The sequence below is a fragment of the Orycteropus afer genome, unplaced genomic scaffold, assembly GCF_000298275.1.
Source record: "Orycteropus afer afer isolate SDZICR_OR568_19922 unplaced genomic scaffold, OryAfe1.0 scaffold00436, whole genome shotgun sequence".
NCBI classification, from domain to species: Eukaryota; Metazoa; Chordata; class Mammalia; order Tubulidentata; family Orycteropodidae; genus Orycteropus; species Orycteropus afer.
The window spans coordinates 681,354-693,116 of NW_006922023.1; the positions used below are offsets into that span (position 1 = coordinate 681,354).

Sequence of the window (11,763 nt, forward strand, 5' to 3'; positions counted from 1 at the left end):
GATTGCCCAACCTTCCTTCCGAGGAGTGGCTGGTGGGTTTGAACCGCCAGCCGTCTGGTTAGCAGGCAAGTGTCTTAGCCACTATATTATGTACTTTTCTGTATATGTGTTATACTTATAAAATAATGTGCAAACATAAGACTGCTACTCCTCAGGTTTTTAGCAGTTTTTTCGGAAGTAGACCACCATATCCTTCTTCCTTGAACATCTTAGTCTGGAAGCTCCACTGAAACCTGTCCACCATGGGTGACCCTGCTGGTATTTGAAATACCAGCCACATAACTTCCAGCATCACAGCAACACACAAGCCCTCACAGTACAACAAACTGACAGACAAGTGGTGGGTTGTATCCTTTCACCATACTTATTCAATCTGTATGTGAAGCAGAAAAATCCAAGAACCTGGACTATATGAAGAAAAATGTGGCATCAGGATTGGAAGAAGACTCTGACAATGTGCAGATGACACAACCTTGCTTGCTGAAAGCAAAGAACACTTGAAACACTTACTGATGAAGATCAAAGACTATAGTCATCAGTAGGGATTGTATCTCAACATAAAGAAAACAAAATCCTCACAACTGGACCAATAAGAACCATCATGGATAAACAGAGGGAAGATAAAGTTGTCAAGGACTTCATTTCATTTGGATCCATAATCAACACCCATCAACACGCATGGATGCAGTAGTCAAGAAATCAAGTGATGTATTACATTGAGCAAATCTTCTGCAAAAGACCTCTTTAAAGTGTTAAAGAGCAAAGATGTCACTTTGAAGACTAAGGTATGCCTGACCCAAGCCATGCAAAGCTAGACAATGTGTAAGGAAGACTGAAGAAAATTGATGAATTTGAATTATGATGTTGATGAAAAATATTGAATATTCTATGGACTGTGTCTTAGGCTGGGCTCTCTGGAGAAAAAAAAGCAATGAAGCATATATATATAGAGAGAGAGAGAGAGAGAGAGAGACAGAGAGAGAGAGAGAAATTATCTCAAGGAAATGGCTCGCACAGTTCTAGAGACTAGCAAGTCCCAAGTCTGTGAGTCAGAAGTCAAGCTGAAGACTTCTGACTCATGTAGCTGTAGGGGCTGATAAACCCTAAATCAGCAGGCAATATAGCAGGCTGGCTTCAGAGGCTGATGAATCCAATATCAGTAGGTAAGATGGTAGGCTGTTGACTCACAGGCTAAAAAGACAATAATCCCAAAATTGCCAGGCAATATGGCAGATCATTAATCCAAGTCCAAGAACCAGAGGTCTTGACAAGGCAGATGCAGGATCTAGAATGAGCAAAAAGCCAGTGAGATTTGTCAGAGCTTTTCCATATGTATTGGAAACAGGCCACACCCTGAAGGAAACTCCCTTTCAACTGATTGATGCTCATAGCAGATCTCATCATACAGATGATTACATTATATCGGAACTCATCATGGGGGATGACTATGTCATAATTGCCAACCCATTTAGAATCATAGACCAACCAAGTTAACACACAATCTTAAGTATCACAGACTGCCAGAAGAAGAAACAAACTTATCTTGAATGAAATACAGCCATAATGCTCCTTAGAGGTGAGAATGGTGAGACTTCACCTCTCATACTTCAGTCATATTTTAAGGAGAGGCCAGTCCCTAGAGAAAGATATGCTTGGTAAAGTGGATGGTCGGTGAAAAAGAGGAAGACCTGCAACAAGATGGAATGACACAGTGACTGCAAGGATGAGCTCAAGAAGAGCAAGGATAGTGAGGACGACACAGGCCAGACAGTGTTTTGTTCTGCTGTGCATAGGGTTGCTATGAGTCAGAACTGATTCAATGACACCTAAAAACAACAGCAATCATAAAACAGAAAAAGATACAGAAGATGGATGGTGGGTAAGAGGAGACAGAAGTCAGAGGCAAATTTCCAAGAAGTTTGTCTATGGAGAGCAAGAAAATAATATGGCAATATGTAATATGGGTACATTTTTTTTTTTCTTTAATGAAAATAGGACTTGTTAGAGTATATTTGTTTATGTGATGATGGCAATGATCCAGTAGAAAAGAAACAAATGATAATGGAGGGGAAAGAGAGGATAATGCCATTAACAGGATCTGTGGGTAAGTGAGAAGGGATTGATGCAGTATAGAAATGTAGGATTTAGATAGGAGCAGATACAATTCATCTAGTGTCAGAAGGGGAAAGCCTGGGTATATGGGTACAGAGACAAGTAGATTCAACGGTGGATAAAATAGTTCTTATCTGATTACTTGTTTTCTCAGTGAAGTAAGAAGTGAGGTCAACAGTTAATACTCATGGTAGGTAGACTGTTGGAAGTTTGAGACTACATCAGAAGGCACAAAAGTCATTTTTAGAGCATTTTGAATTTATTGGAGAAATGAAATAGCATTGTCGGACAATGCTGCATGAACACTTGAGATCTGTAGACATAAATTTAAGAAAGGTTCAATTGCTAAATTCAACAGCTTGGATGTTTTTCACATGCCAGTCTGCATGATCTAAAGCTCACATATTCGTCCTATACCATAGTCTTTCAGGTTTGCACCTCAAACTTTTACTCAGAAATAGATTTAGTAAGCTCGGTTTTCAAGTTTCCCAGTGGGAAGCAGCTATAAGTAACACAGAGAACGAGGAGTGTGTGCCTGTTACCTCTACCCTGTGAGCTAAGATACTTTGAACTACATTTTCCAACCTCCCCTACTAGCTGGCTTCAGGTTAGGTTGTGCTAGTAGGTAGTCCTAGTGGGAAGCTGGACAATGGGAGGGGAGAAGAAAAGTTTTTTCTCTCAATTTCAGCTCATATCAGCATCCTCTTATCATTGGACTTCTACAGCTCTACTTCCAGCTTGTGCCTTCTTTAGCATTTCCAGCACCAGCATCACATGGTCCCCAGAGGAATGATCAGCAGCTGTCACATTTGCCCTCAGCAGAAGGGTTTTCTAGGTATGCTACACTCCATCACTGCCTGGCTGGCTTCCAGGCAGCTGTTAGGATAGGCCCCTTCGGTTGTCTGGGACTCACCAGGCCATGCCCCTCCCCAGAGGTCTGAGCACCTCTTCCCTTCTCCTGCAGCCCTAAGGGTAAGAACTACTCTTTTACTTACTAATCTGTTACTTTCATAAAGTAGTTGCCATTGAGTTGACTCTAACTCATGTAGACCCCATGTGTGTCACAGTGGAACTCTGTGCCATAGGGTTGGCTTTTTAAAAAATATTTTACTATATTTTTGGTGAAAATATGCACAGCAAAACATGTTCTCATTCCACAATTTCTACACATATTGTTCAGTGACATGGGTGACATTCTTCACATTGTGTCAACATTTTCATTATTCTGCTCTAGTTGTTTCATTCCCATTAACTTACTTTCACTGCCCACCAATTTCTCATTTATGATTTAGTGTAACTGGTGTCTATTTGGTCTCATGTAGATAATTTTTTGAGTCCCCTATGCAGTGGTGGCTCCATAGGGTTTTCAATGGCTGATTTTTTAAAAGTAGATTGCCAGGCCTTTCTTCCAAGATGTCTCTGGGTAGGCTCAAACCTCAAAGCCTTCAGTTAAGCAGCTAAGCATGTTAACCATTTGCACCATCCAGGGACTCCCAGTGATTCATTAACCCACTGCCATTGAGTCGATTCTGACTGAATGATCCTCATTGGGTTTCTGAGCTGGTAAATCTTTACAGAAGTAGATTGCCCAGTCTTCCTTCTATGGAGTGGCTGGTGGATTTGAACTGCCAACCTTTTGGTTAGTGGTCAAATGCCTTAGGCACCGTGCCACCAGTACTCCTTAGTGATGCAGTAGATACTCTTTAAAGTTCTTCCAATGCAGCGTTTTCTGATTTAACCCTTCGGATTACTCAGTAACAAAGAAGGGCCAGCCAAGCAGAGGCTGTGTGGCCTCTGAGAAAGGGAGGGAGGCTGAGCTAGATATGTTTGAAGGGTTCTTCTCATTTTACATTATTCCATTGAAAAAAATGGAATAGTTCCTACTCGAATACCCCCAGATAAATTAGGTGTTTCTAAATATGCTTTGTCATATTGTTTATAATGCTGTATTATAAACTTTTAGTAAAAAGTAAACTTTTTTTGGAAAAATTTTCTGGAAAGCTTCACACACCATCATGCACACAATAGAAATTCAATAAATGTGTTAATTAACTAACTAAAATAGCAATGGCAGAATAGACAACTCTAAGAAGACTTGGAACCATTTCCCACTCACAGACTGGCACTCTCGCCTGCACCTCTTCTCTTCTGCAGATAGACAGGAGGGGCCAGGCACACTCAAAAGCAAATGACACTTGGCAGAGGAGGAAAGTCTTAGCCATGGGGGAAGCTGAGTCTTTTTTTCTAATTCCAGCCAGGTAGCTGTAACTGGGACCTGTCTCTACCTGATTTACTATGAAGTTGGGCAACTTGAGATTCAATTGTTTAGTCTCAAAAACCCTTACCAGGACATGACAACTGAGATGTTTTTCACAACTCAAGGATTTCTCGGTTACCCTACTTAGCGGGTGACAGTGTCTTCCACATATCTGAGAACAATCCTTTAAATTCTTACTTCCCCTGTAGCTTCAAGGGATGTAAGACAGGAGAGGAATTATGAGAAATTTCTTCCAGCCCCCTTTCCTTTCTTCCTTTCACAAAGTATTCAGATAAATTCTTGGTAAGGGGGTAACCCGTGGAGTTTTTTGGAATATGGAGAAAGGAGAATACAGGTAAGTGTTTTTTGTTTGTTTGTTTGTTTGTTTGCTTAGCAAAGCTTTCCTGGGACATATGCTTAGGGAAGGCATTTATTTGTGCCTGTCTCTATACATCATGGCTAAATATTCTCTGAGAGTAGAATGAGAGTTTCCAGTTAGGACAAGTAGAAATGGGAGTTTGAAGTGGAGACAAACTGGCTGGCACCATCAGCATCAGGTCCATCTACAGGGGAGTGTGCTCCACTGCAGAGCCAGGTGAGTGTGCACAGGCAGGTTGGGTGTGGTTTACACACCCTCACAGTGGAAGGTAGTGGCATACTAGGATCCTGCACAGCAGTCCCTGTGCTACTCTGAGAAGCATGACCTTTGACATCCAATAGTCAGAAAGTTGCCTGAGGTCACAGGCTAAAATTCACAATGTTATGAGGAAATATTAAAAAGAAAACAAAAATTAACATGGGGGTCTGGACAGGCCATTTAGAAGAAGTTAAATTGGATTCTAGAGGATGAGAAAGAATTAGCCAGGAAAAGGGGAGTAGAAAGGGGATGGGAGTATTCCAGATAACAAGTGGAAAGGTCCTGGTGGGAACAAGAGAGAATGTTCCCAGAACAGAGGGAAGGATAGTATGGATGAAGGTTAGAGATCAACTAGGAGAATGCGGTGATGTGAGGGCCTATGACTTGTTCAGGAAGTTAGCCATATAGAGCCCTGGAGGGTTCAATCATGTGAGGAGTGTGAGCAGAGTCTAAAGGACTGCTCTGACTTTACAAGGAGAATGGAATGAAGAGCGGCTAGAGTGAGACCAGTAGGTGTTTCAGGGTTGTCTGGGGGAGGGGGGTGGAGGTGGTTGGACTAGCAGGAAGGGAAAGTAGAATTGAGGGGAAATGGGTACATTTTAAATGCTGATTAAAAACAGAAAGGCCTTGGAACACATACTACAAAATGGCTTTAACACAAAAAGCAGTGTCTTCTACATGGAGCTGGAATTGGAACCTTATTGTCCATCTCTGCTGGTGAAGGAGAGTATTTCTCTCTCCTTTAGTGCTTCCTTCCTTCCTCCTTCCCTCCTCCCTCTCTCCCTCCATTCCCTCCTGCTGTTTTTCCCTCCCTCCTTATCTCCCTCTCTCCCTCCCTCCCTCTTTCCTTTCCTTTCTTCCTTGGATATGGGATTGGGGTTTGAGATCCATAAAATATACACTGCAACTCTCTGGAAGAACAGAGTACATTATTACGTGTTATCTTAGCTATGCAGGTACAGTTGGGCCTCTTTGAATAGTTCTTATATTCCAGAAATAAACTGGATATTCAGGTTCCAGGTTTAGCCTTGTGTTGATTCCTGCTATGGGCACAAGAGCTATACTACACTTCCTGGGACAGTAAAAACTGAAGCAACCACACTTTGCTTGAACAATTCTTTACTAAGTCTCTTAGCCTTTTGCACAATTATTTATATCTGAATTATTTGCTTATAAATAAGGAGAGCTGAGAAAGGATTTTCACAGCTGATGGTGTTTTAGGCTTATATCAACTTCCATAAGGAGAATGTAATTTTTAGCATCAGTTTGAAACAATCATATTTCTTGAATTTTCTTATTGTTTTTAAAGAGGTATCATTCAGAGAGCAGTTGATGGTTGAAACTGGTTTCAGAAAGCAATTTTCTTTCTATCCTGAAAAACAGTAAGTTTAGATATAGTCATGTACAGAAATGACTTGAAGACTTAGGACCATTTTCTGCCTTTTAAATAAGTATATTTAGAGATTTTAATTAATACTATTTCCAAATACTCCACAGTCTTTATACCTATTGATTGTTTGCATTCATAGCAGAGAGTTGTGTTTTTATATTTAAATTTCAAGAATCTATTAAAATGTACAAAAAAAAAAAAATGAATGTTATATTAGGTTGGTTTATTAGATTTCTTTTCCTTTTCCTGTTGTTGTTGTTGTTGTTATGTGCCATCGAGTCGGCCCTGACTCATAGCGACTCCTCCTTGGGTTTCCAAGGCAGTATCACTATGGAAGTAGGATTGCCCAACCTTCCTTCCTTTTCCTAGAGAGGAACAATTCTGTTCCTGTAACTCACATCAATTTAATTTATAAGCTAGTTCATTTGTTAATGGGATTGCCTATCAGTGGAGAGTGGTCTTTAGAAGCTTTATCCCTGAAGATTGGCTTCTCTACCAGTTACAAAAGGAATCAGATAGTATTGCCTGAGCTGGTCTTCATTTGCTGGAGATTATTTTGTTATTGTTGTTTTCTGTCAGATATTTTTACTCTTTGGTCTTTAACAACCTTCTACTCACCTCCCTTGTTAAAAACCAGCAATAATAAGATTAGCTTGTTGTTTTTAGTTGCCCGAAAGTTGTGTCCCAGCTCATGGAGACCCCGTGCATAACAGAATAAAAGGCTGTGTGGTCCTGGAGCATCCCCAGGTTCAGTTGCAGATTGCACTATTGTGATCCATAGGGTTATCTTTAGCTGATTTTCAGAAGTAATCACTAGGCCTTTATTCCTAGTCTGTTTTAGTCTGGAAGTTCTGCTGAAACCTGTTTTGCATCCGATGGATAGATGGTGGCTGTGCATAAGCTACATTGGCTTAGAATTGAAGTTGGATCTCCCACATTAAAGGTGAGAATGTGCTGAACCACTGATGTTCTTAATAAGATTAGCTTAGTGGGCCCTTGTATTCACTGTCCTACATCAAACCTAGTGACCTTTGGATCTTCTGACCCCCCTGAGAACCATTGGAAACCTATTTTCCCTATGGATTCATGAAGTTTGGAGTATATGATCCGCAGTGTGCCAGATATCATCAAGGTGAGCTTATTAGCTAAGCTTAAAAGATCACTTATCAGGAAACAGGCACAATGCTAAAAACCACAGACTTTAATTCCTATATTTAGGCTAATCTGATAAAGACCATCGATTGTCTTTTCTTTATTATTTTTTTTCTATAAAACTTTACATAAAATTCTCAAACTCAAAATGTGACCATCTGTTTTTATCTTCTTTTGTGCCTTTCCTCTATCTCCGTTGACTTCAGAGTAAAAACTTTGCCCTCATTTTAAAAATCTTTTAGGAATCTAGGAGAGACAGTCAGTATAACCCTGGATCACAGGAAAATGGTGTGCAACCCTCCACATTTTTTCTTAGTTTTTCCTCTTCTAGAACCAAAATGTTGGAGGTTTGAACCCATTCCATAGTAGAAAGACCCAGTGATCTGTTTCCATAAAAGTTACAGCCAAGAAAACCCTGTGGGGCAATTCTACTCTGTCACATGGGATTACTATGAGCCAGAATTGACTTGACAGCACCCAATAACAACAGAATTTTAGATTGTATGACCATACTAAGGATTTGCCACATTAACTCAGAAATAAGCACTAGCTTCTTGACTGAGATTTAGAGTGATGCTTTCACTCAGTTTCACTTGTACCTTCATTTACAGGTGATTTCATAAAGCACATAACTGACATTATATGCTTATAGGGAATTCATGTATTCAGAGATGGTGTAGAGCTGTCAAGGAGTTTGGAGGTCACCTGTTTAATATGTGACATTTACATTTTCAAAATCTGGGGCCCAGGGAGAATAAATGTGCACAAGTTCTCACAGGGAGCTAGTGAAGTAAGCAGAGCCAGTCTCTTGTACCACTAAACATGGTCCTCCACACTAATCTACCACACTCTTCATTCTTCTTCTATTTTGGTGCAAACACCTCAATTTCTCTTCCTTCCAATTTGCTTTCTAGCATCTGAGAGCCACACCCCATTGTTCTTTTTGACCCTTTCCTCAAACTTCTTGGACCAAAGGTTTCTAGTGTGAAGGTAGGGTTGGTCTGGGAATCAATAAATATCTTTTATTTATATATTTGTTATTATTTATCTATTTTTCTTTTCGTATAATATGCAGGGGGAAAAAAAGCTAAGCCTAAGAGCACATATTTCTCACTATAAAAAATTTTAGAACATTGTGGAGATTTCCCAGATAAACCAGAAAGTTTCAAGTTAGAGCATGACTTAGGATATGATATCAATAAATCTGTATACAAAGGGAGTTATAGCAAGGCTGTGCTGAGATTTAATCAAAATGAGCACATTACAATACATTAACTATTTAACAACAACTACTTAGAAACAAGATTGACAAATTACCAGCAAATTTTTAATTCAAGAAGTGGCCACCTACCCATTATCCATCCAACCATTTATTTATCTACTATACCCATTCATCTGCCTAATCTCCTGCCTTATTCCAGAAAGGATTTGAAGCAGCAACCCATCAGAAAACATCAGAGAAATTTGTTACAAGAGGCATAGCCTTATTGACCAAAACACAAAACATTAATCCGATAACAATATTCATCCTATAAAACTTAGGCATATAAACAACATAGTATTAAATACGAGCAACTTTTTTCTATATGACTATCTTTTATTAAATATTATGGTAATCCCTAGAATTTCCTTTTGACATAAATCTTTTGTTCTGTATATATCTATATATAGATACACACACACATACACATATTTTGCTGTCTTTATAATTTTTGGAAATTACTCTATCATAATAGCCAGAAAGCCTCTGCTGACTCTATTCACATATGGAGCAAGCATAAAGTTATAAATATATTCTTTTCCTACTTAGAGTACAGTTGAAGGGCAAAATAGAGCTGTCTTTCTACAAGTTACCCATGGTAAGTAGTGATGAAGAAAACATGCATTACCCACAAATCCACGTGCAAAACAGCAGACACATTACAGAGGCAACTCCATATTAACAAAGGGCATTAGAAAAGTTCCTTGGCTTGTGACAAAAGTGAATCTTTCCCCCAATACAAAAACCAAATTGCAAGCCCTTACCTTGGAGGGCCTGTAAGCTATGAGTCTGTACGATAATGCAGAGCTGCAGGACCAGCTGTGGAGCACTTTCCAGAAAGGTGGCTAGCAAATGCAGCATACTCACATCTGCATACTCATACACCATTTTCCAGTAAAACCTCCATCTGTCATTCTCCCCACTCTGTCGGCTTCGAATACCTAAGTATATTGTGTGGAAATATCTAGAAAGAAAAAATGGAGAAGAAAGAGATAAGTGGTAATTTATAATTCACACACCACCGAGTTTTCTTTCCTTCAAGTTATCATATGCAAACACACAAGAAACAATTACCTTGATGACTTATAACTTGAAACACAAAGTTAACAGTGTAAGAGTATCCTTATTCTTAAATGTTTACTTTGAGAAGTCATTGCAATGTTAGTACTCATTAAAAGGTTTGCATAGAATTGGATTATATAGAAGAGTAGGGTAAAATGTAGGTGGAAACTAAGATACAGATGGGATTTACTACCTTCAAAATCTACACACATCGTTTCTGGTCTGTTCCTCTTTGTGCTCAACTGTATGCATTAAATGGATTTATCCTAGAACACAATGCATTTCTGAAGTAATAAAATATATGTGCTTATAAATCCTCCTGATGTCTTTTTAAAAATACCTTATTGAAAAATCTCAAACATATACAAAAAAGAGAAAAAAAATGTAATAAATCCACCCATCACCCAGATTTAGTAATGATGAATTGTCAGTCTTTTCTCATGCATACCTCTACTTACTCCTCAAATCCCAGAAATCATATCATTTTATCTGTAAATATTTTAAAAAATAATTTTAAAACATAAATGCAATACATTTATTATGCTTACAAATAATAATACCTCCTTAACATTATGAAATATCAAGTGTTCATATTTCCTGATTATAACCACATTGTTTTAACAGTTTGTTTGGAATGCAACCCAAATAACACCCATACATGGTCATTATTTGAAATATATCTTAAATCATTTTTATATCATGAATTCCCCTGCCATTTATTTTTTCTTTTTTATATAGTTTTTGTTGTTTTGATTTTGATAATTGTATTTGCTTGGTGTGTTTAACATACCCATCCTTTGTATTTTCTGTAAATGAGTAGTTATTGTTAGATGTTTGATCGGTTCAAATTATTTTTCACACATATGTTGTGTGCTTTCATGAAGAGGCACATTATGACTATTTGTTCTCTTTTATGACTTTTTGTTCTCTTTTATGACTTTATCATCCATTGATGATCATGTTCTAGATTCATTCATTCATTGTTAGATGCTGTTGAGTCAATTTTCAACTCACAGCATCCCATGCGACAGAGTAGAACTCTCCCATAGAGTTTTCTCATCTGTAACCTTTAGTTCTTTCTCCTGAGAAGCAGCTGAATGGATTCAAACCACAAAATTTTCAGTTAGTTGTTGAGCACTCAACCAGTGTGCCACCAGGGCTTCTTATTTATATGTGTTACAAATATAATTCATTCATTAGGGGCTACAAATTGGTGATCATATGATTATACCACACTTCTTTATTTAGAATATTTTTTCAATAACAAAGGAAGATCAAAGAATTGATGCATTTGAATTATGGTGTCAGCAAAGAATATTGAATATACCGTGGACTGACAGAAGAACAAATAGATCTGTCTTGGAAGAAGTACAACCAGAATACTCCTTAGAAACAAGGATGATGAGACTTCATCTCGTTTACTTTGTTCATGTTGTCAGGAAGGACCAGTCCCTGAAGAAGGATATCATGCTTCGTAAAGCAGAGGGTCAGTGAAAAGAGGAAGACCCTCAACAGGATGGATTGATACTGTGGCCACAACAATGGGCCCAAACATACCTACTATTGTGAGGATAGGATAGTGTAATATTGAACAATGTTTAGTTCTGTTACACATTGGGATGCTGTGAGTCAGAGATGGCTTAATGGTACCTAACAACAACAACTTAATGACAAAGTATACTTCTCCAACATATATGTCATTGTTTCTACAGTATGTTTGGTTGTCTGAGCTTGTTCTCTAGTAAATCCCTCCAGAAGGGCTCATAGGGATATTATTCCCTGAATTCTTGCATATTCATAAGAATATGAATCCAGTATGTGGCTATCAATCTTGCTCTGGTTGTGGATAAAGCTCCTTTTATGTAGATCCTATTTTCACAATTTTTTTTTTT

At 38.5% G+C, this 11,763-nt stretch overlaps 1 protein-coding gene across 1 annotated transcript in view; it reads right to left on the reverse strand.

The window, feature by feature from the left end:
- Positions 1 to 11,763, reverse strand: part of XKR4 (XK related 4) — a 754,531-nt gene that overhangs the window by 233,818 nt on the left and 508,950 nt on the right. The window contains exon 2 of the mRNA XM_007954163.1: positions 9,574 to 9,773. Coding sequence (XP_007952354.1) covers positions 9,574 to 9,773 — 200 coding nt within the window. The remainder of the gene's footprint in view (positions 1 to 9,573; positions 9,774 to 11,763) is intronic.